The following is a 25,894-nucleotide window of genomic DNA, read 5'->3' as shown; positions in this document are numbered from 1 at the left end:
GCAGGCACCTACAATTGATAGGAACTAAAAATGGCAAAGAGTGAATCTCAAAATTAATAGAGACGTGCTTCTTCAAGAATTCTACCATAACTCTACTTTTCATCCTGATGTGAAACTTAAACCAACCTGAATAAAGAGAAAATTGCTGACTTTCTGATACAAAGGGATCAAAAAGAAAACTTTGAAACGAGTGAAATTTCTTTAAGGACTTGAGAGTTACACCTTACCTACTGAGAGCAGCTTTAAACACTGACCTTGTTGGAACTGACGGGAATGTCACGCAGCAGGATCAGTCACTAGAGTGAATCCTGGCTCTGTAGTTCCCATGGTGCACATCTGTCCACATCTCTGGGCGCACTAACATTTAACTCAATGAAACTCACTACAAGCTGCTGCCAATATTATGTGCTCCACATCAGCAGAAATAACACAAGTAGTCATGCCCAAATGTTTAGATTTCTTCATTTTTTTATAGCAAGTGGGTTGGACCACTTACTGAGGCATTAAATCTCAAGATGGAATTCAGAGGAAAAAAACAGCAAATCAGATGCTCACCGTTCCAGTGAATGTGTTTGCCATTCTTGTAAAAGTAAATCTAAAAATTCAAAACAGCGCCTGAAAATGACGAAGAAAAAAATATGTAACTTAGTAATTTGTATGTTAGTAAAAATAAGAGCTTTTTTCTTGAGTGACCCAACATTACTATTTCGACTTGGTATATTTCTTCTAATTTTAATGATTCACAAAATGGAACATAAATATGGAATCAAAATTGATCGAAAACCAAAGCAAATGAAAATAATTAAGCATCTACAGTAGTCAAAAAGAAAAATCATAGGGATAAGGGACAGGATACAAGATTTCCCTTCAAATCAGAAATGTGAGCTTCACGGTAACATTACTGAGAGGGTGCGTCACTGTCATTTGTTTTTAAACTCCCTCAAATAACACATTAGTACAGAATGCACACATGCACAAAAGATGAGCGTAATTACAGAATCAGGCAACTGGTCTTTGCATTAATTTCACAGACTGTCTTGCACAAAAAAAGTAAAAAACACCCTGAAAAACAGTGCTCGCCAAGTGTTCCTGCTAAGAAGGTCCTAGGTAGTGCTTCAAATAGATTTTCAGTAGCTACTTAGCTATTTTCCTCTTTTTAATCTTTCAACATCCTTTCTTTTCAAGCCTTTTCACTTTTGTGATCTTTTGTGGCCTGATCTGTGCACAAAAACAATTCCGGTCTCATTTTCTTTGGATTACATCACCACTTTGGGTCCTACCTCTTTATAATTGCCTTTTTCTGAAGTCCAGGATATCTATCTTTGTAGAAGTAAATCTTAACAGTTTTAGGAATCCATTCAAGGAAACAAATCAGAAGGTAATCTCTCTAATGACCAGACTTACTCTCCCATGATCCTCCCAATTCAAAACCTCATAATCTGTACAATTACTCACTCAATAAATCATTAATAAACTCTTACACTGTGCTAGATAGTAGAGATACACTGGTAACCAAGACACAATCCAGCAAGACAGAAAGACAGACAAGAGATAATTACCGTGTGCCAGGACCACACAGGAGAGATATTGAACTCAGTCCTAGGGCTGGTAACAGTGCAGGCACGGGGGCATGCAAAGCAAACCCTCTCTAAGGAAAGACACTGACCTACGCCCACAGCCTTCCTCACTGTCGCTTTCCCCACTCTGCCACAACCTAGGCCGTGTTTATTCTACTTCTACCCTTTTCCCCAGGTCATTTCCTGGTCTAGATTTTTCTTGTCTCTTTTCTTCACCTATTCATCATTCAAAAAGCAGTTCAATTTTCAACTTGTCTATGAAGCTTCTTGGGTATATATCAGCTGGTTTTAATCACTATCCTCTATGAACTCTTAAATCCACAAAACATGTTGTAATTCACTCTTACATTGCTTTGCATTCATGTTTTTAATCTCCCCAACTAAATTATAAACTTCTCAGAGGCAGGGAGATTGTGCACCCATCTCTTGCCAATTCTACGAAGCAAAGCTAGGTACAGGTTGAACACATGACAAAAGTGCACTGCCTTGGTTATGGTGAACTCTTCGGCTTTGTTCACCTTCCTGAAAGCAAGAGGCTCTGGGCCAGATGGTCCCTACTACTTCTTTCAGTGTTAAGACACATGGTTCTGACTGACATTCACTCTAACTAAATATAAGAAGAGCAATCTGAGTGTGTGGTTCAGAAATCGGTGAAGGGGTGGCATTTCTACTGTCACAGTGATTGCAGGTTGCTACTCATATCTAGTGCCAGAGGCCAGAATCATTAAATACTATGGACTGAACAGTGTTCCCTCAAAATTCCTATGTTGAAGCCCTAATCCCCAATATGATGGTATTTGGAGATGGGGCCTTTGGAGGTCATGAGGTTCACATGAAGTCGTGAGAGTCAGGCTTTCATGATAGGATTAGTGCCCTTCTAAGAAGAAACACAAGAGAGTGCACTCTCTCTACCATGTGAAGACAGCAAGAAGGTAACCATCCACAAGCCACCCTCACTGGAACCCAACCATGCTAGCACCCTGATCTGGGACTTCCAGCCTCCAGAACTGTGAGAAAATAAATTTCCGTTGTTTAAGCCACCCAGTGTACAGTATGTTGTTATGGCAGCCTGAGCTGACTAAAACACTAAACCTCCTGTAGTGTTCCACAATGATCTGTGTCACTTCATTGAAGAAACTCTGCCTTACACAAAGGAAAAACACATTCTGAATTTCTCTTGAGAATCTACAAAAATAGAGATGATAAAAACCAGCAGGAGCAACAAATTCTAATAATGGTTACAATTTATTAAGCTTTCACTAAGTGTCAAACCCTGTTTCCCAAAATGACCGTGAATCCACAGAACAACTCTGCACAGGGGTACTCTCCTTCCTAACATGTCAAACAACTAGTAAGAGGGAGGAGGCAACACTTCGACGGAAGTCTGTCAGGTTCGGAAGTTCACTATCATCCCTTTACCTTGCCGACATTACACTCTCATCTCTAGGGGGCGCTGAAGCTGATCCTCTCTATCCCAAGAAGCTGAACTGTGGGTCAAGGGCACAGTGCATTCCTCAGAGATATACAATTGAGCCATGCAGTTAGAAGTTAAGCTTTTTCAGTGGAAGGAGCAAATTTCTTTTTTCCTGGCTTTACATAGTTGAATTATTCCCCTTTTCCCCCTTATGCCTTCCATAGAGCTGTTACTAAGATGGATGTGGGGTCACCTCATGCTCAGGAGGGTCTCCGACCCGTGGAACATGGCAGGACCAACATGACACCCTGGGAAAGGAGGGAAGCAACACGCGACTGAGGCAAACTGGGCTCTAAGCCCTAGAGTGAAGGGCCCTTTCACTGGACAAGGATGAAGATGCAGAACTACAAGAATGCAGCCAAGAGCCCGCTGCCCAGGCCTGCCATTAATTTACCCTATAAAGCTCCTGATACAGTCCATCGAGAGGCTTCAGTGATGGCCACGAATCCCCTCAAAACTCTACACAAAACTTTTCTGTGTATTTGCATTTTCCTAGGAAGATATAATAGACTCTCAAAAGACTCTGTGACTCAACAGTCCAGAATCACAGATCCCAGCTAGAAGAGCCCTCATCCCTCACATGTGGCCTAGGGCAGCTCACCAGGACACGAGACAAGACAGGGACTTGGGAACAAAGCCCTAGCTAGCCACGCAGGTTGTATTTTCTGAGCATATCTCCCACAGCTGTGTAGCAGAAGCAAATGACTGGTCAGGATTCAGAATTTCAGAAATCAATATCAGAAGATGCAAACAACATAGACCTCCTCCTAGCTATGTTAATATTAAATAACTGACATTAATTGTTACAATGTTTTTTTCTTGCTTGTAGTTACTGCCTTCATTCAGAGAATGAGGTACACCAATGACAGAGGCAGAGGGACTATCTCAAGAAAAGATGCATAGTGGGTCCTCTCCCTTTCTCCCTCCAAATAGCCCAACTGACTCACTCACACACACACACACACACACACTCTCACGCACACACACATACACATGCACAAATGCAAAAATAACAGTTGTCCCAATTTACTTTCCAGCCTATTTGGAGATCATGATCCTTCAATCCAAAGGCATTCATTATAGCAATCTTACATAATATTATTTCAAACATGAACTTTTTTCTAGGGAGGGAAATCTGGAATTTGTTTTGGTTTTTAAACAATTCCAAAGTAATGAGGAAACTGTTTCAAAATTTACCTTCTAACTGCAACAGACTTGGAGGTACAGTTGCTTGTTATGACAGGTATCAGCCTAGGGATGTGTGTGTGCTGTGAAGAACAACAGAAGACAGAAGTGAACACTTGAAAACACAAAAATAAAACAAAAGACAACTACTTCCTCCCTAACTACCTATTAGCATTTACATATTCAGAATTAAGTTTACAAAGGAAGAAGAATTTCATTGGATATTGCCAAAGGCCCTGACAAAACTGTATTACAAAGCCAAAACGGACAACACAATGATACATACTTAAGTCCAAAATCAAAACAAATCATTGGCATGAAGTCTAAACAATCTGAGCAGTCGAGATCTGAGTGAGGTCAAAAGGGGTCAGCGGACCAATACATTTTGATATTGCTTCAACGAAAATGTCCAATGATGGCTTTGGATGTAATGTTTGAAGTAGGCAGTGTAAACAGTAAGAACAAGAAATAATACAAAGTGAGTAACCCACAATAACCAGGAGTGCTCTGGATAGATTTCAGTTAACGCCATCCAGCCCCAGTCTCAAGGGTTGGTTTTCGGAAAAAGGGATCTGAAGGCGGGGAGGAGGTGACGTGGAGAACTTTCATTTTAAGCCTTTGTGAACTACTAGGTTTTACTGAAACTTGTATGTAAATTACTTGGGTAATTATTTAAATTTAAATAAGTATTTAGAAAACTTAACTGAAGAGAATATTTTGTTTCTGTGCTTATATGCAAATAATTAAATTAAAATTTTAGGGGAATAACAAAACCACAATACAAAGACCTAAAATGGATTAAGGAGGGAAGAATGCGAGTGATACCTGCAGACACAAAGAAAAGAGTCTCAACAGAAGCAGATGCAGATGTTCAAATATTTAAAACTCATGATGAGTCAGTCAATGATCAACACCTCAGTAACTATACACCATGTCCATAATTCACATTATGGAATGTAAAGGGCTCTATGCTATAATTAAGTGGGGAATAAAAGGCCAATGTTGTATTACAACATGATTCCAACTATACGTAATCACTCTAATGAAAAATGTCTCTAATATCACTTATCAACCACCAATATTTACCACTTGCTTACTCTATGTATGGTCTCAAAACATACTTACCCGAATGATTAACCTAACAGCTACAACACCAGAAGTAGCCATAATTTTGGCACTGTTTGGAATTAAATTAAAGATAGTTGGCATAATGGCTTCAGCTCCATGGTCAAATTTATTCCCCAGAACTGATGACAGATGCCTACAATAAGAAATGAATACTGGACTGTAGTTATATTTCTTGCAAACAGTGAAGCATATAAACCACAACATTTTAGAGCCTTAATTTAAAGCTATCTAGGGATAAAGGACAAAGGTCTAAATAAGATAATTTAAAAATATTTCCAATGTGCATTTGGAGGACTTGGCAAATAGCTACTAGCACAACAGTTTGCTCCTTCTTTTTTAAATAAATCATTTCCAACTAAGCAGTCTCAAAATAGCAAAAAACAAATTGATCATATACTAATAAAACATAAGTATGAAAAACCTTTCTCAACCTTTTTTTTCTTTTGCCCTTTTATTTTTAACATATAATATTCATGCTTCAATATCGGACTGTAGCCAAAACTTTAAACAGCTACAATGCTTTCTTAGCGCTGCTGCTGCTTTGATATTCTGACATACTTTTTAACACAGAAGTTCTAGCTTCAAACACTGATACAGGTTTAGCTAGGATAAAACTGTACTCCAGTACATATCTTTAATTTTAACTTTATAGCTACAGTACTCTTCTAGAAACAAACCAACAAAAATTCTCATAATCACGTTATATCCTGTAAGCAAAATCAATGAAAAAAGTGAGAAACAGAATTTATACAATTTCATTTTCCATATTATTAATCATAATTGCTTCAAGTTTAAAATAGAGGCTTCAGAGCTAAGTCACTGAATAAAATTTAAAATCTGCCACACTTTACATAATTGGGCAGGAAATACTGTAAAAGTGCTAAGAGAAAGGTAACTGGAGTAGGTCTTGGGGACTAGTCAGAAGCTGCATTAGAGACCCATCGGACACATTCAATGAACCATCTCTGAAGCACTGTGGCAAGGCTATTTGAGGATGTGTGAGAATCCGGAGCGTTGCAATCCTTACCCCAATGTGATACAAGCCTCCCGCACTACCTGAGACCGCAGATCCTTAGCAGATAGTTTAAAGGCTCCATCCAAAAGACGCAAGTGTTGAAAGAAGTTATCATACTCAGCAGCACCAGCCAAAAGTAAAGATCTAATCTTTTTTAGCTAATGGGAAAGAAAAAATTAAGAGAGAAAGAAAACAATTCTTAAAACAGAATACATGAAACAACAGAAACCATCAAATATGACAGATCAACATCAAAGTTAAACGATACAGAACCAGTTTTCCAAAAAGAATTCAGCCAATTAAATATTAGCTAATACACTGAACAAACCAATTCTTTTTCTTTTTTTTGAGGAAGATTAGCCATGAGCTAACATCTGTGCCCATCTTCCTCTACTTTATATGTGGGACGCCTACCACACCACGGCTTGCCAAGTGGTACATAGGTCGGCACCCGGGAACGAGGGAACCCTGGGCCGCCGAAGCAGAATGTGCGAACGTCACAGCTGCGCCACCAGGCCAGCTCATGAACAAATCAATTTTTTAAATATACTATCTGTGATAAACATATTACAATTCTACAAAATGTATATTTTTTTTAAAGATTTTATTTTTTTTTCCTTTTTCTCCCCAAAGCCCCCCGGTACATAGTTGTGTATTCTTCGTTGTGGGTTCTTCTAGTTGTGGCATGTGGGACGCTGCCTCAGCGTGGTCTGACGAGCAGTGCCATGTCCGCGCCCAGGATTCGAACCAACGAAACACTGGGCCGCCTGCAGCGGAGCGCGCGAACTTAACCACTCGGCCACGGGGCCAGCCCCCTACAAAATGTATTTTTAATTGGAAATATTTTAGTGTATTTACAGATTCTATGCTAATGATTAAAAAACGAAAACCTTCATTTTAGCTTGTAAAAAGCTTCTCCCCTAAGCTTTCCTTCTCCCACACTCCACTCTGCCATTTATTTAACAAGTCAAAGGAAAGAGCAATCTACAGTCTCTTTATAGAATCCCCCACCGTAGCATCACTAAAAGGCTGGTCTGAATTTGGAACAGAATACAACAGCAATTTTACCACCTCTCTTCTTGCCAGCCAACCACTGTGAAACAGCTTTCCTGAGAGAAGACACACCCTCATTTTAATGTTTAGCCCACTTATTTTCATTAATCCTCTTCTAAAAATAGAAGGACAGAATTTTCTAGCAAGTTATATGAAAAAAGGAACAGAGGGACACACACTGAACATGCCACTAAGAAGCCGCTTTACTGGCAACCATCAGAGGATCCAGTCTTTACTACAGTGAGAGTGCAGGCCCTCAACAGACAACCCAGTCAGGCTTTGTCAAAAGTACGGGATATATAGAAGGGTGCAAGTTGGATGTTTTAAAAATAGAAATAGAAGTGAGGTTACTCTAGTAAAAAGTGAAAGCGTAAATATGACTATTTATATTTAAAATGTCTACTACTTAAAATTCATTAGCGTTATACCCCAATTTCATAATAAAGTAATTAGAGTATTTAAATAAATCTAATGAAAATGTAATCACATGAAGTCAACAGCTTACAGCATTTACTCTTTGCTCCCAATCATGCTTGTCATCAGATAATATTTCCCTAATCTTGTTTATGGATTCCTCAAGGTCTCGGCTGGAATAAATCTGTAAGCAAAATTAATTTACAATCAATATAAACAAAGATTACTTCTTAATTATATGAAGTCAAAAGCATTTAGTAAATGTAGTAAAAGAAACCATTTCATTTTTCAGAAGGACCTATGAGATCCTTCTAGATCCTTCTAGACACATCTAGACAGACTTGTCTTAGAATGAGCTTTTTCCCCACTGTGAATATATAACCACTAGATTTGATGTCCGTGAATGGATAACCTTGCCTCAAACATAGCTTTACTATAAACTTAACAGATGATTTCATGTACAAAAGAGAAAGAAGCCTACTTGGAAGCAGTCAGTGAGCAGAAGTCATGTATTACTCTTGGTATTATTTACACCACCATCCTATACCTGTAACTTTAAACACTTTCAAATCTACTTTCTCATTTATCTTCATATTTTACTTGTAACACAGGTATGGGAACAACCAATCAAGAATGAGGCATGCTGAGAAGGTCAAAGACTTTAGGATGAACTTGAGCCTAATAAGATGCTTGTTATCTGATTTATACACATATGGCAATCAAGCAGCACGTAACAAGTGACCCATACAGACATTAAGTGCTACAGGAATCCCAAGCACAGACAGGACTGTAGGATGAGGAAAAGTATTATTAAACCCCACTCAATAATGGACAACACTGAGGCACAAAGCACCTAAACTATGTGACTGTACCCCAACTCTTATAAATAATCTCTGCTTCATCTGTTAGCTACTTAAGTGAAGCATCAAGCGGGTACAAACTAAGATTTTATTAAACCATTCTTTAAATTTTTTCAGACACCAAAATCCTTCAAATTTACAAATTTTTCTAAGAAAATTCTCTAAATAAGCATGAATCTTTGTTCTCTTATCTAATCTAATCACTCATTTTATTTTCTCTTTTATGTCGCCTGCCCTACAAACTTCTTACTAGAGTAGGCAGCTTCTCTCCAGTTCTCACTGGAAGCTCATCTTGGGACTTGGCTTTTGCTCTTCACTTCAGCTACAAGAGGCTTCAACATTTCCTAGTCTGCAACCTCAGATCTCCTGTAATCTTAATAGTTAAAATTACCTTATCTAGTAAGGGAGAGTTCCTATATCACATATACGAAAAATGAAATTTGAAGGGGAAGCTTACCCTTGTTTTTAACCAAACTCCAATATCTTCACTCACCTGCACTACAGGGACGTCATCAAATGCTTTAATAAAGTCCTCTTCATCAACAGCACCAGCTCCTTCTTTTGCAGCTATGAAAAAGGTTAATTTTTAAAATGGAACAACGTACATTGGATGAGGCTGAATATACACAATCACAACTACATTTTGAAAGATTTGTAACTATATTTTTAAAGACAATAAAAATTTAGTGTTGTGGAATTGAAAAACATTACTGATGTTAATATCAAGATGAAGTATAGCAATTCTACAATATTATATACATTAGCTTAAAGTCACTTAAAGAGACTACTGTTTTAAGGAGAGACAGCCTAGTCTTTAAAGAATTTAGAAGATGTATGCTCTATTAATGTACAAATCTTTTGAAAGATCCCTAATAAACAGATATAATAGAAAATTTAATTCTTCAGGGAATAAATTAGATTATGTTATTGTTAGGACTCTAGCATAACAAATTTGTGAAATATTCAAGTAAGTTCCAAAGAATTTAACAGTTTCATTTAAACTTTATATTAGTCTCAAAGCATTTCCATTTCCTTGAAGTTATGATAACTTTGAATTTTTCATTTATGGATCAGTAGCAAGTTTCCCCCATAAAGTTGTCGTAAGATGCTTTATATACTTAAAAGTTAATAGCTGTCATTTGGGAGAAACCTTTTTCTTTTTGCTAATATAAACTTCACACATGCCTATCGTGACATTTTATCAGATTTTTTTCATAATAAAGGTTTCACAATTGGTGCCTACAGTCATCTGTGTAACCCTTGTTAATGATTTACATTGATTAGTCTAAGTGCTTTTATAGAGCTTCTCAGCAGACAAGCTATCTGGTGTTTGAGGTCATGATGGTCTGGCTAGATAAAACAGGGCTTTAAAAACCATTTTGGTAGCAGTAAATGTGTGTTCTCACTCGATGATTACTCACACTGCATTCACAGCTAACTATAAAGAGCAGCAACACACTGTGATGTGGAGCTCAGTGTCTGCTTTAGTCTAAAGACTGCATCTCCCTGAACAGATGGGTCCTGAGCACATCCTCTGAGTGAGGCGCTGTGCCACGCATCCACATACTGAAGAGGATTGGAAGACCAACCACAGTCCCTGAGCCCAAGGAATGTGACAAGAAGGAGTCAACAAGGAAGTCATGACTGCGGTGTTAAAACGCAAAACGGATGAGAGTGGGGCTGACAGGAAAGACAAGGCTGATATCTCTGCATAATCTACAGAGCTGGGATTTTTGGAAGGGGTATGGGTGAGGAATGGGAAGGAAAAGGAGTGGTCTGATCATACAGAAGTTTTCTAAGCCTTGTTCATGGAAGGGATGCCACCCAAGAATATATCAAGAAAAAGGATCAGAAAGATTGTTTAGCCATAAAAAGGAATGAAATTCTGGTATGTGCTATAAAGTAGATAAACCTCAAAAATATTATGCTAAGTGAAAGAAGCCAGACACAAAAGATCACATATTGTATGACTCCATTTCTATGAAATATCTAGAATAGGTAAATTAATGGAGAAAAAATGGAGACTGTTGGGGCCGGCCCCGTGGCCAAATGGTTGGGTTAGCGCGCTCCACTGCAGCGGCCCGGGGTTTCGCTGGTTCAGATCCCGGGCGCGGACATGGCACCGCTCATCAGGCCACGTTGAGGAGGTGTCCCACATGCCACAACTAGAAGTACCCACAACTAAGATATACAACTATGTACTGGGGGGATTTGGGGAGAAAAAGCAGGGGGGAAAAATGGAGATTGTTGACTGTGAGGGGCTGGGGGAAAGAAGAAATGGGGAGCAACTGTTTAAAGAGTACAGGGTTTCTTTGGGAGGGATGAAACTGTTTCAGAAGTGGACATAGGTGGTGGTTGCACAACACTGTTAACACACTAAATGCCACTGGATTGTTACACCTTTAAAACAGTTAAGTTTATGTTATGTGAATTTAAGCTCAATAAGAAAAAAAAATTTTTTTTTAATACACCAGAAAGAAAAAAAAAGATCAGAAAGATCTAAGAATGACAACAACAAATGTAAGAAACAAGCACAGCTTCTCTTCTGCCACCCCAGATGTGAACGTCATTCTGACTGTCAGTACAGCTCCTTTAACACTGACAGGGATGCTGGTGGTAGAGGTGTTGCAGCAGCACCAAGCTGATCAAGTCAAAACATCAACATTCTTGGGCCAGTTCAGAAGGCACGGAAGACCAGCAGGAAGAGACAGCATTCTAATGCTAATCCTTATCCAGTTTTCATTTAGCCCATCCAGCCAAGCTCAAAAGCCCAACGCTAACAGTGAGCATGGTTCTGAAAGCAGTGGCTACTCAATTTTTAGAGGTAAAAAGTAGGAAATTTGCACGTAAATTCAAAATCTGACAGCAAAATGGAAGTTGTATATGACAAGGACTCAAACTATTTAAATTAGGGGTGGAGGAGGAAGGACATAGGGAAGAAATCTTTGTAAACCAATTTTCAAAGATTCAGAGAGCTAATTCCTACCATTTCCTTAAATTCAGCATCCATACTTGTCTCAGAAGGAACGATGCTATTTGTAGGAACAAAATACATTTTAAATACCTAACAGGAAGTACAATCTGACTTGCGGATAGTCTCATTCTTGATAAACAGAAACTGGCTAAAAAGGCCCCAAGCTTGTTTCAGGCATTGCTGGAGCCCAATAACCACATAATGCCATCAGGGTGCACTCTTGCTCTTCCTCTCTTTGCTGTGTGTGCTTTCCTCTGTGATGGCTGCATTCTCCTACAGGCTCTATCTTACCAAAATGTGGCAACACAGCAGCTCAAACTTACATCCTACCAGCTTATCAGCACTGACAGGACAGCACTAATTTAATTAAAGAACAGCAAGCAGAGGCATATTGCAAATGGGATTACTCCACTTCTAAAGGACACAGAAGGCAAGTACCATGCACGTCTGGTTTTAAATGGTGGCATAGCTGACTCCACACCACCACATGGAGCGTGGTCTCACCTGAGGACTTGGATCCAAGAGTGGATGATCCAAGCCGGCGGGTGGTCCCCATTCCAACGTTTCTCCGTGAGCTTGGTTGAGCTTTGGATGATGTAGAACTGGCAGAGGACGGTCTATTACCGTCCACAGAATCTTCATCATCAAAATTTTTATCTGAAAAGTAAGCACAGATATCATTGTTTTAAAAGAAAAAGGACCTCTTCACTTAAATTTGAAACAACTAGCCTTAGAGATAAATAGTTTTGCCTACTCTTGGAATCTGAAGTCCCAGTCCAGGGTCTAGGAAGGCCTTCGTTAAGTCCAGAATGAAGCTACAAACATCACGTTTGCTTTCACATGATCTAGAATGCTCTCCCATTCCAATTTTAGAAAATAGAGAAAACATAACGATAGAAACAACCTCTCATAAAACCACCATCTAGAAACAGGTACTCTAACATTTTGGCATATTTCTGACCATACTTTCATGCATTTTTTAATAACAGCTGACATGAGACTATATATCCTTTTGGAATACTGCTTATTTCAAATATGTCCAGTTTTCCACGTGATGAAATATTCTTCATCAACATCATTTTAATGGTTGCATGGTACTTTGTAACCAGAAAATGCCACAGCTGACATTTTAGGGTGGTTCTAAACACCTCCCCCTTAGAAATAATAATATTAGAACATACACCTTCTCACTTGCACTTTTGTTGAAATTTCTAATAATTTTAAGAAAAAAATCCCTAGACGCAATATTACTAGGTCAGAGAGCATAGAAGTTTTTGATGTATACTGCCAAACTTATCTTCAGAAAAGGTCATATAGATAAATATTTTCCCCTGAAGTTCAAAGGAGTGTCCATCTTGCCACATTCTTGCCAACACTGAGTATTATCATTTTTAAACTTCAACCAATTTGATAGGCAAAAAATTGCTACTTCTTCAATGTTGCATTTCTCTTTTAGTGAGGTTGAGCAGTTTTTCATAAATTCATTAACTTCTAAACTTTCTAAGCAGCAGTGGATCCAATCAATATTAAGTTGCATTTAAAATTAAAGAGAAAAAAAATCCTTGGGTTTTAAAAAATCAACGTATTTATAAACAACATTTTGATAACGGAAAATTAAAGCTATCATGGTGTACTATACGGAATACCAAGGGCTTATATAGCAAGTGTGAGTCATTCAGGAGGCTAAACAAAGAACTTAAGAGAAATTAAAAACAAAAAACGAAAACTAACATCTGAGGCTGGCAATAATCATGATTTCTGAAAAAGGGCATTATATCTTTACCACTAAGTCTGAAATAAATATTTGTTGACCAAAACCAGATACAAATAGCACCCTGTTTTTCTTGATTTAGTTGCTTCTTAGCTAAACATCAATGGCCAAGTCTTGTGTCTACTCAGGACACTAATGTTCCTTACAACTCACCAACAATCCACTTCAAATTACATGGCTTCTTTCATTCAACATGGGGGAAAGGGGTCGTTGAGGGGAGATACAGAATAGGACACACCCTTACAAATGCATATCCTTGTGCAGATTAGCTTCCTTCAACACACCTTTAAATTTCCCAGATTGCTGTATCAAGCTATGCTATTTGACAGATGGTTGCTTCAATCCACCCACCAATTTCTTATTGATTCAGACGTTCAGTGGTCTATTAGCATAGACTTTCCATGTGGATTCCAAAGGTGATTCTTAAACTGTACAGCATATTAATAAGGCCCTTCCCAAGAGTAAAATTTAGTCTAATATACAGAATAAGGATAAGGACAACCCAAAGGAGAGGTTGCCCACTGAACACTGCCAGCACTAGCAGTGACAAGAACTGATCTCAGCTTGTCTGTCCTCAGGGGAACTACAGGAGCATTTGAACCACCACCATTATTCAACCACGTTGAATAACTGTGATCTTTATTCTGCTCAGAACACGAACAATTCCCGTCTGTGGGAAAGGTAAATAATGAACGGGGCTAATGAGGACACCATTGTGTTCTACTCAAAAATTCATGTAAATTGTGTTTAGTGTAGTCTTTCTAACATAGGCAGTCATGGCATTTAGAATTGCATTCAGTTACTGAGAATTATTCTCAATGGAACAATTTCACTGGAATTCCTGGGATTTCTGCTTGCAGCAATGATAGACTAGCAAGGACCAAATTTAACCTTTTACAGTAAATAGAAACCAGACAGAATATGTAAAACAAGCACTTCCAGATGACAATAGGGAGTGCAGAACTGTGGTCCCTGAGAGAAGGGAAACAAACAAGTTGAGCTACACAATCACCCCAACTTTCTGCCTGGAGATAATTTCCACGCCACTAAACACAGGGAAGGGGAAGCCAAATTGAACCTGGTAAACTTGCTAAGTCAAAAAAATGAAGATCAGAGTTCAGGGAGGCTGAGGTGGCTGGAAGTTACAGGGCAGAGTGCTAGAAAAGAGGAAGCTACACAGAAAGAGAGCTCTAGAAGTGTACTAAGTTCTAAGAGGTCATGCATGTGTGAGTGAAATTCCACAAGGCAGGGCAAAAAATGACCACAAAACTATAAAGTGAGCAATTCCCAAAGCTTACACAAAGCAGGAAGATGTTTGAGCACCAGAGCAGAACGTTCCTGGTGACTCACGTGAGGCATTCAGTGGAGGCACCCCGAAGGGCAGACCAGAGGAGTAGGGCTGAACTATTTCTGGAGTGAAGGCTACATTAAGCCTACCCTATCAAAGTTTAAAAAGAGGCCTCAAGGAGTTAATCAGATCTGCAAGTAACTTAAAACTGCTTTGCCAAACAAAGCATAACATTCCTTAAAGAAATATAACAAAATACAGATACTTGGCAATGTAACATTCACAATATACAACATCTCATCAAAATTGTATAAACATGACAAGAAGCAGGAAAATGCGGCCCTTAATCAGGAGGGGAAAAAAATCATAAAATAGTAACAAACTAAGAAATGCTGAAATGAGCAGCTAAGAACAGTAAAACCACTATAACTATGCTTAAGTATTTTTTTTTTTAAAAGATTGGCACCTGAGCTAACAACTGTTGGCAATCTTTTTTTTTTTTTTTGCTTTTTCTCCCCAAATTTCCCCAGTACATAGTTGTATATTTTTAGTTGTGAGTCCTCCTAGTTGTGGCATGTGGGATGCCGCCTCAGCATGACAAACAGTGCCATGTCTACGCCCAGGATCCAAACCAGTGAAACCCCAGACCACTGAAGCAGAGTGAGTGAACTTAACCACTCAGTCACAGGGCCGGCCCCTATGCTCAAGGAACAAATAGGGGCTGGCCCAGTGGAGCAGCAGTTAAGTTCGTACGTTCTGCTGCTCAGCTGCCCGGGGTTTGCCGGTTCGCATCCTGGGTGCAGACATGGTACCGCTTAGCAAAAGCCATGCTGTGGTAGGCGTCCCACATATAAAGTAGAGGAAGATGGGTACGGATGTTAGCTCAGGGCCAGTCTTCCTCAGCAAAAAGAGGAGGATTGGCAGTAGTTAGCTCAGGGCTAATATTCCTCAAAAGAAAATAAATAAATAAAGGAACAAATAGACATAATGAGAGAAAAAAAACTTAAAGGACCAAATGAACTTCTATAAATTAAGAAAACACAGTATCTGAAAAGAAAATGTCATTGAATGGAATTAAAAGCAGATTAGACACTGCAGAAGAAAAAACATCAGAGAATTTAAATACATAGTAATAAAATTTAACCAATATTAACCACAGAGACCAAAGGAAAAAAGGTTAAAAAAAACAAACACGAAGAATAGTCTCAGAGACCTGTGGGATAATATCAAGCAGTCAAACACACGTGAAATTGCACTCCCAGCAGGAGTCAGAGGGAAAAAAGATACATTACATATAGAGGAACAAAATGACAGTAGGCTTCATCAGAAGCCATGTGAGCCAGAGACAATGGAATGACATCTTGAAAAGGTAAAAGGAAACTATTAGCCTAGAATTCTATACCCAACCAAAATATCTTTTAAGAATAAAGGCTAAATAAAAACTTATTCAGACAAACAAACAAAAAAAGAATTTGTCACCAGCAGACCTGCACTCCAAGAAATGTTAAAGAAAGATATTCAGGCAAAAGGAAAACAACACCAAATGGAAACTTGGATTTACATAACAAAATGAAGAGTATTGGACATAACATATATGTGGATAAATATAAGACTTTCTCCAGGCATTTCTGTAAAAGATACCTGACGGTTTGAAGCAAAAACAAAACAGTCAACATTCAGTTTCCATTTTTTTTTAAAGATTTTTTATTTTTTTCCTTTTTCTCCCCAAAGCCCCCTGACACATAGTTGTGTATTCTTCGTTGTGGGTCCTTCTAGTTGTGGCACATGGGACGCTGCCTCAGGATGGTCTGATGAGCAGTGCCATGTCCACACCCAGGATTCAAACCAACGAAACACTGGGCCGCCTGCAGTGGAGCGCGCGAACTTAACCACTCGGCCACGGGGCCAGTCCCTAGTTTCCATTTTTTTAATATTCTCATGTCATAGGCAGACAACTTGGAGGCCAGAGAAAGGATACAGTGGCAGTTAGGACATATGTTGCCATATGGAATGGCACACAAAAAGCTGAGAAAGCATGAAGAAACGGAAGCAGTTCAGAGTCTGTCCTCAGATAGCTTATATTTTTAAAAGTTAATTATAACTTGTCCAAATTTACTGAATATGTCACATAATGGTGTACTACTGCACTGAGAAGGTGTGTGTTTCATCACCAATATCTGTATGGAAACGCCTCCCAAGGAAGGGAAGGAGGCAAAAGAATACTGAGCAGCCAGAGATAGGTTTTTTTAAAACTGAGCTCTAAGAGTCCCACTCAGTCTTTTCGCTTACCCTTTGGAAACAAATCTAGCAGGCTTACTGATCTTTTTTTCTAACCAGATTAGAAGCAACTAAATATAAAAATAGTAAGAAGGCGGGTGCAGGAGTTAAGCATAGTGACATTAATGAGAAGTGACAATTGAAAGCCTGACAGCTAAAGAGAAACCGAAAAAGCAAACACATGCATAGATATACCCCCAAACCCAAACTGCTGAGAATGTCAGTGCCAGTACATAGGTCAAATGACATTTATACAACTTAATAGCACAACAGCAGGTGCTTATAACTACAACCCTGCACCATCAAGATTAAATTATTTTTCATGTGATCTGTGTATTAACAAAGAAATTCATATTTTCTAACTGAATTGGAAATTCAGGGAAAAAAGAAAAAGCATATTCATTTTCCAGATTAACAGTTGGACAAACTGCTTTAAATTTAGAGATACTTCACCTGAAAAGGTATTTGGAGGATAAAGGCCAACTGAGCCTATTATTTGAAAACTAACACACTGTTTAAAAATAAGCCAACCCTATGTCTCCCAGCTTTTTGGACACCTAGAAATTAAAATCAAGATAAAAGGGAGGTTAGGCCCTGAGAAAGGCAACCTAGTTTCAGTTAACTGGGAAATTCTCTTATGAAGAACATGCCATTCCTTAACTGGAAAAGTAGGCTGCATTTGCAACTGGACTGTGGTTACAGAGTGGACCCACTCTGGTCCAGCCCAGGATGAGGAGCCTTGCAGTCTCAAGAGCTAACATATTCCAGTATTTCTCAACTCAATCAATCCACACTGCACTGGACTAGTCCTTTAAATCCCATTTTCTTCAGGGTTTTGAGCTAAGCTGACAAATGTGAGGATATAAGCTCTTTTTCTAGTTGCAAGAACGTGTGAAAATGCATATTTTTAGCTATGCTGGTTTACGCCATTACAACAGTTCAAAAATTTTCATACAACATGACAACACGTAACACAGACAATGGTCTTTCGGAAGGATAAGTTCTCCCTGAGCCCAAAGAAATAATTAATTAATTTGCCACCAACGCAAAGATTGCCATCTGAGGGTCACTCCTCCTATGTGACAGTCTGGGGTAGAAACCTGGAATAAGATAATTGGAGCCTTCACTTCCCAGCCTCCATCACCTCCTTTAATCCTTTAAATCACTTGAGCTCCATTCCTCCTTTTAAAGCACTGGAACAAGATATTTAAAAATGACTCACGAAATTTCTACAGAGTGACACTGTAATTTTCATCCAGCTCTCAATCATCCCACTCCTGGCAACCCAGTTAGGCACAGTAAAGTGAGAAACAGCAGCAAAATAGCATGCCAAAAAGGACTATTGGTAAAAAGAGATTTTAAAACACAGAAGAAACAGGACCCTGTGAAAAAACAAAAAGGCCAGAGCACAAAGACAGTCATTCATGGACTTAAAAGCAAAAGAGCAGAATCCTAAAAGCTAAACAAGTCTGTGAACTTGTCTTGAACAAGTCTTGAACTGTGGTCAAGATGCTGGATGGTGGCTGGAGACTGTCCAGGCCTGCACCGGGTGGGCAGAAGCAGTCCCTTTGTCAGCCTCAACACACTCAGATTCTAAAATCCCCAAGGAAGCCCCAGCAGAGCCCTAGCAGCCTCAGAAGTGAGCTTCAATCAGACTGGGCAGGGGAAGATATAAGGCAACAAGACACAGACAGATTCCACAGGTCAAAGACGATCGGACAGACCATTACGTATCACTGTGACTATGGACTTGGGTACGGGGTGGCAGAGAAACTATCAGTCTAAAGACAGATTTTAAGTTTTGTAATTACAAGCTTTGGATTATACTGTCTATTTAGAAAATTTATATACTCATCTATGAGGATGATCAAAATGTCACAGGAACTAAGAAATGTCTCTTACATTGTCCAGCTGCCAGGAAGGCCAGAACCTACAGCACAAAGCTTTTCCTTCTCTTTTCTCCAGAGGCAGGCTTTGACTGGTGGAAGCCCAATGAGGAGGACATGCCTCATTTCCTAAAGCAAAGACAGTTAACTCTCTGTTTCACTCACTGCATCAGGGTCACTTTGTAGAAGCTGATATTCCTGACAGGCTTTCAGATTCACCCACTCCGTTACTGAAATTCTTCAAGGGAGTAAGAAATGTGGCAGCCTAGTAACTAGAATATAATTAGCATTCCCAAAAGGAGGCTACACACAGGGACATGATAATAAGCCCAAAGGCTGGCTGCTTTTGTAAATATCCCCAAATTTCTTCTTTTGTGATTTTTCACAGATCAAAGCCTTTGCTGTTTACCAGTCTTACCAGATATGCCCAACACACTCCTACACATTCTTGAAAACACTAGTCTACTGCTGGCTCCTCAGAGATCTTGCCCAGCTCTGTCCAGAGTCAATTGTGCCCTTCTCTGTGTTACATGGCCAAACGTGTGCCTTTTACTTCATCTCATCCAGGAATTAGCTGCTTGCATAACTGTGCCAGGCCCCTGTGTTTGGTGCTTTGCGTATTCTCATTAAATCCTCCTGACAACACTAAGAGGGAAGTGCTATTATCACTCTTAAAGATGCAAAAACTTAACTCATCCAGATATAATGTGCCCAGAGTCACATGGCTAGAAAGAAGGTGGATGAAGCCAGGATTCAAGTCCATGTCTGTCCAACTCAAGATCCTATGATCGGAGTCATGATAATAAACAACTGCCACTAAGAAAAGCAATTGGCATAAACTGGCCACTTTCTATGTGCTGAGCACTGCGCTAAGTGCTTTCTGTGCATTATTTTAATTAATTCTTGTAAGAGATGTTTGCTTACTTTAGAAAATTATTTACTTAAGACAATTTCTTAAGCATAGAATCATCAACACCTCTTAATGAATATAGACATAAAAATCCTCAACAGAATATCAGCAAACCAAATCCAGCAACATACAAAAAGAATTATCATCATGGCCAAGTAAGATTTATCCCATGGATGCAATATTGGTTTAATTACAAAAATCAATTAATTTAATACATCATATTAATAGAATAAAAGACAAAAACAATATGCTCAACAGACACAAAGTATTTGACAATATCCCAAACAAACCCTTTCATGCTAAAAACACTACGGGATTAGAAGGGAACTAATAAAAAACATACTATTAACATTACATTTGACAGTGAAAGACTAGATGCTTGCCCCTCAAAGATCAGGAACAAGACAAGAAGTCCTCTGTTGCCATTCTGTACTAGAGGTTCTAACCAAGGCAATTAGTAAAGAAAAAGAAAGAGAAAAAACCCAGATTAGATAGGAAGAACTAAAACTACCTCTGTTGACAGATGACAGAATCCCGCATGTAGACAGTTCTAAGGAATTCACTGAAAAACTATTAGAACTAATGAGTTCAGCAAGGTTGCAGGACATAAGACCAATACAGAAAAATCAATTGCATTTCTACACATCAGTAATGAATAATCTAAAAATGAAATTAAGAAACTTCAATTAACAGGAGCATCAAGAAAAATAAAACACTTTAGGAATAACTTTAATGAAAGGAAGAAAGAAATCCAAGGAGACTAAAGATGCCAAAAACAAGTTTTAAGATAGAAAAGAGGGCCTTTCAATTGTGGGGTTTTTTCCAATTTCATTTTTATAAAAATCAAACGTATATACCTATTCAGTCTTGAACCTGGCTATAAGAAGAACCCATGAAGCCCAGCCTATTTTACTAGAACTTTTCATCTCCCTTGCTCAATCAACTCTCTCAATCCCAAAGGTCAGTGGGTAGATTTGTTTTCAATGACTAGGCATCCGTGACAGAAGGGACATTGTACATAAGGTGGTGGTACAGTCACATGGAGTGCCGTCGGCTTATGCAGTTGGCTCAGCCCCGTCCCAGTGGAACCTGGAAGCAGCCTCCGTGCATGGACATCCCGGGCAACCGGCCAATGAAAGCCTCCTGACTTCAGAGCTATAGTCCTTCATGCTGAACAAAGGTTTTGGCATTTCTAGCAAGAGGGGTAAATCACTTAGTGGGTGGTTTCACTGAGAAAACGCAACAATAATTGGAGTTCAGTCTTCCACAAGTGACTCTAACCTTGGGAGGCGGCACGTGTAGTGGTGAAAACTACACAGACTTCAAAGAGGTCTCCAGACTACAAAAATCCCAGCACTCTTCCTTAGTTTAGACGGGTTACTGAACTTCTCTGAGCCTGCTTCTCATCTGGAGAATGAGGATCATCCACATACCTTTTATTGGTGAATTTGGAATATGTGTTTAAATGCCCACCCTCTGCCAGGCCCTGAGCCGGATGCTGGCAATTCGGAGAACAAAGCAGTCCCTACTCTGAGAGCTGCCAGCCAGGCAGCATGACGAGCCTTTGGAAAGGAAATTGCTGGAGGCTACAGAGGTCCAGGCAAGGCGTTCCTGAGGAAGTCTTTGTATCAGGAAAAGCGGTGCCTGAAAACTGAGCAGATGTTAAGCTGGGTGATGAATAAAGTATATTCTAGCAGGAATAATGTGTATGAAGCCCCTGGCCAAGAAAGGACAGGCAGCTGTGAGGACTGGTGCTGGCACAGCATAGGCACAAAGACGTGCCAAACAGGAGCTGGTAATTACTAATTAATAACGATAATTATAATAACCCCAAACTTCTTCATGATAGTAAGTTACAGAATAGTAGGGCATTTAAATTGTTACTTATTTCTCACAAAAGTACTCAAAAGGGACAGTGTAGACATTAATCTTTTAAGTGAACATATTTGGACATACATTTTTACTATTTCACGGGAAAGGGGGGAGTTTTAAGCAACTGTAAGGGCTATAAATAAAATGTGTATACTGATGACTGAAAACTAAAAGTGACCTTCTAGGAATCACAACTAATATCTCAACACCTTAGACAATGTCTTAAAGTCATATTAACAAAACTCACAGTGTATCCGTTCACTGATTAAATATTCTTTCTCTTTTTGACCACAGTACTTACTGTACCTTTGAACTTGGCCTAAAACGGCATTATACTTAATAAATGTCAGAACCCAAATCCCACAGGTATTAGATCTACACCTTGCATTCTTTTGGAAATGTTATTTTAATTATCATTGTAACAATCCTGACCCAATTCTTCTTGACAACCGCACATAGGCAACAAAAGTAAGTCAGCTGGAAAAATTCAGAGCCAAATTTGGAAAAAGTTTCCTACGAGAATGTTTTCTCTTACTTAAAAGTGACTGCAAGCGCTATTTGCCTCTTGTGCAATAATCCTTCAAATCATCCATTCCTGCTTTCATTACTTCATTCTCAAGACCCAAAGGAGGCAAATAATCATACTTCTGCATAAGAAGACACAGAGAAATAAGACGACAATTTAAAATACACCCATGTTCTAAGAAATCTTAAATCCTCTTATACCAGCCCCATCTCTACTCCAAGATACAAAGCCACCTGAATCAAACCCACATACAAAATTCTAAGTTCAAGTGTCCAAAACTATAATCGTCTCCTACCCGCCAAAACCTGCTCACCCTCCACGTTCCCTACTTCAGTTGGTCCTATCACCATTCATCCAGTCAGCCACACAAAAATAGGGAATTCTTCCTAAGTCTCCCTTCTCCCTTATAATCTCCTGCCACATCTTCTCCCACCCACCGACTCAAATAATCATTAAGTGTGGCCAGCGCCACTTCAACCATCTCTCACTCCGTTCCCGCTCCGGTCCCACTACGGCTGTCCTAATTCACGTATTCCTCACCTCTTAGGTGGATTTCTGTACTGAAACAGTCTCCTAATTGCTCTCTTTGCCTCCAATCTTTTTTTTTTTTTTTAATAAATAACAATAGATGTTTTAAATACACAGAACATCCAAAACATAAAAAATAAAAGCACATAATCTCACTACTCTGATAAACTCTGCAACCTTTTTCAAAGAACAAAATTAATGCTTATATAAACAAACGGTTAAGTAATTCAAATATTCAGAAGAAAATGAAATGAGAATAAAAAGCTTCTCTTCCAACTCCCTTACTATTTTCCAGTTTTTTGTTTTTAATAAAGTTTTTATTTTCAAATAGTACAGCCATGCACCACATAATGACGTTTCAGTCAACAAAGGACCATGTATACAACGGTGGTCCCATAAGATCAGTACATCTGGCCTAGGTGTATAGTAGGCTATACCATCCAGGTTTGCGTAAGTACACTCTATGATGTTTGCAGAATGACAAAATTGCCTAACGACGCATTTCTCAGAATGTATCCCTGTCACTAAGCGATGCATGTCTACATTAAACTTACAGAAAAGCTGTGAGGACAGTACAGAGTTCCCATATACCCCACACTCAGTCTCCCTATTATTAGCATCTAACAATAGTATGGTACATTTGTTAAAAGTAACGAACCAATATTGATACATATTATTAACTAAAGTCCACAGTTTACTCAGAGTTCCTTACTTTTTTCCTACTGTCCTTTATCTGTTCCAGGACCCAATTCAGGATATCACATTACATTTGGTCTCCCTAGGCTCCTCTAGGTTGTGACAGTTTCTCAGACTTCCCTCATTCTGGATGACCGTAATAGTTTCGAGGAGTACTGGTTGGGTAGGTTACAGAATATCCTTCAATTCGTGTTTGCCTGAGCTTTCTGTCATGTTTAGACAGAGCTTAAAGGTTTGGAGGAGGAAGACCACGGAGGTAACATGCAATTCTTCTCATATCGTAATAAGAGTACATGTTGTCACCAACACTGCTGATGTTGACCTTGACGACCTAGCTGAGGTGGTGTTTGTCAGTTCTGCCCTGTATAGTTACTCTTTTTCTCCCTTTCCATACTGTACTCTTTGGAGGGAAGTCACTATGCATATCACACAAGGAGCAGGAAGGTACGCTCTCCTCCTCCAGGGTGGAGTAACTACATAAATGATTTGGAACAACTTTGCATGGGAGATTTTGTCTCCTCTCCCTCATTTACATATTTACTCAATCATTCATTTTTATGAGTATGGACCCATCAAAATTTATCTTATACTTTGGGTTATAATCCAATCCTACTTAATTTTGTTGCTAAAATCGTTCCAGCTTTGGTCATTGGGAATCTTTCAGTTGACTCTTGTGTCCCTTTGACATACCCCCATCACTGTTTTGTTTTGCTTTTTGTTGAGCACTTCCTTATTTTCTGACACTATAGGCTCATGAGGCTCATCATATATATATTCCCTGCCCTAGCCCCAGAATCAGTCACTTCCCTATGGAGCCCTGCTGGCGTTAGAAACCAAGATCTGGGCATTGGATGCAGTTTCTTTTTAAGAGATTTTATTATAGATCTGATTCTGCATCTTGTTTCTCTTAAGAGAGCTTTCCACATCTAAACAAAAACATCAGCCATATCATTTTAAACCTAAGTCCAAGTTTCATTAGATCATCTAATGCTGTCACACTGGGTTGTGTCCCTGTATGACATACGACGATATTTATGGTCCGGGTCCTCTGCCAAGCTATCCATATGCACCATCTTACTTACTCTCCACAGTGGTGCAGGAATTATTACCTCCAACTCGAACATGAGGAAATCAAGGCTAACAGACAAGTCACCTGGCCCAAGTCACACCCTGCTCATGCAGACACAGCACTCACACTCAGTTTAAGGGATTCCAAAGTCCACATGCTCATTCCTGCCCCCAAAGTCACTTGTCCACTTACAATCCAGTCACCCAGACCCAAAAACCACTTAAAGGACTGTTGACACGTTCTGGATTATTTACACCAGTCTGCACCAAACTGAGAACTATAAGGAAAAACTTGTAAATTTCTCATGAAAGCTAAATTTATTCCACTTAAAGGACTACCCTTTATCCCTAACTACATCTTTTTATTTTTTATTGATGTTAATGTCCCTTGTTTTACAAAATAACAAGAGATAAGGTGGGGTTTTGTGTTGTTGTTGTTGTTTTATGTGGTAAAATTAAAGTTGGCCACCCTGTATCAGTTTCTCTACCCCACACTCAATTTTTTAAATTTAACTCTGAGAAGTAAACAGTCTACAATAAGCATCTCAGCTTCTAGGGGGGCATACAAGGTCCTTGTCCATCTTCCCCTGCACTTTCTCCTCCAGGAATACCAAACTGCTTTTAAAAACAAGGGAGACTGGTCCAAGAGGGTCTAGTCCAGAGCTCTGCTCTCTGTCCTGCCACCAACCTATAAATAAAATCTGAAATGTCCCGTATCCATGTTTAAAAGCTGCCCTGCCTAGTCCTTAAGGGGATGCTGTGAGGATCACAAAACAAAAACAAACAAAAGACATTCGGGAAAGTACTTTGAAAATACTAAGTCTACAAGAATCATGGTAGAATCGCTGATGTTCTATTTTGCAGATTGTTAATGGGTCCCTTATTAATCATGGGTTGACAGAGGAAGATTCAAACATGCCACCGCTACAAGAAGTAGCTTTTCATTCCTCATTTCCTACTAGATTTGCAGCTACTTAGGGTAAAAGTTACCAATGCTTCTAAGCCTGAATCTCAGGTTAACAGAGACTAAGGAGGTAGGCAATTCAAAAGGAATTATCAAGCAAAAGAACACTTTATTTTAAATTCAGACCCACAAAGCTTTCTCCATGGTCTTTAACATAAAACAGTCGACTCCCATATTTATTTTGCCCTGTTGTTAAAAAGCAATCCAAAATACAACAACTTAAGACAAAAGCTACTTAATATACTCTCAAATCCTCAAATGAAGGGCTGGCTCTAAAAAGAGGTCAGTTCAGAACATGAATGATTTAACTCTCCTGCCCAGGTATTGATTTCCTGCAGGAGCTTAACCTGAATACAGAATGTTGTAATGAAGGATGAAATAAAAAGGACTACTATCACTGTATGCTTTCAATTCTCAATTGCAAAATA

At 39.1% G+C, this 25,894-nt stretch overlaps 1 protein-coding gene across 50 annotated transcripts in view; it reads right to left on the bottom strand.

Annotated features, from left to right (window-relative positions):
• The window catches only part of CLASP1 (cytoplasmic linker associated protein 1), a 258,954-nt gene that overhangs the window by 103,551 nt on the left and 129,509 nt on the right, over positions 1-25,894 (bottom strand). For all 50 annotated transcript variants that reach the window (XM_070581077.1, XM_070581036.1, XM_070581055.1 and 47 more), the window contains 7 exons: positions 12,185-12,337; positions 9,200-9,273; positions 7,938-8,030; positions 6,392-6,537; positions 5,362-5,497; positions 4,249-4,319; positions 556-615 (listed from right to left, as the gene is read on the bottom strand). In XM_070581077.1, coding sequence (XP_070437178.1) covers positions 556-615; positions 4,249-4,319; positions 5,362-5,497; positions 6,392-6,537; positions 7,938-8,030; positions 9,200-9,273; positions 12,185-12,337 — 733 coding nt within the window. The remainder of the gene's footprint in view (positions 1-555; positions 616-4,248; positions 4,320-5,361; positions 5,498-6,391; positions 6,538-7,937; positions 8,031-9,199; positions 9,274-12,184; positions 12,338-25,894) is intronic.

Source organism: Equus przewalskii, chromosome 17, assembly GCF_037783145.1.
Source record: "Equus przewalskii isolate Varuska chromosome 17, EquPr2, whole genome shotgun sequence".
NCBI classification, from domain to species: Eukaryota; Metazoa; Chordata; class Mammalia; order Perissodactyla; family Equidae; genus Equus; species Equus przewalskii.
This window is presented reverse-complemented; position numbering and strand designations above follow the sequence as displayed.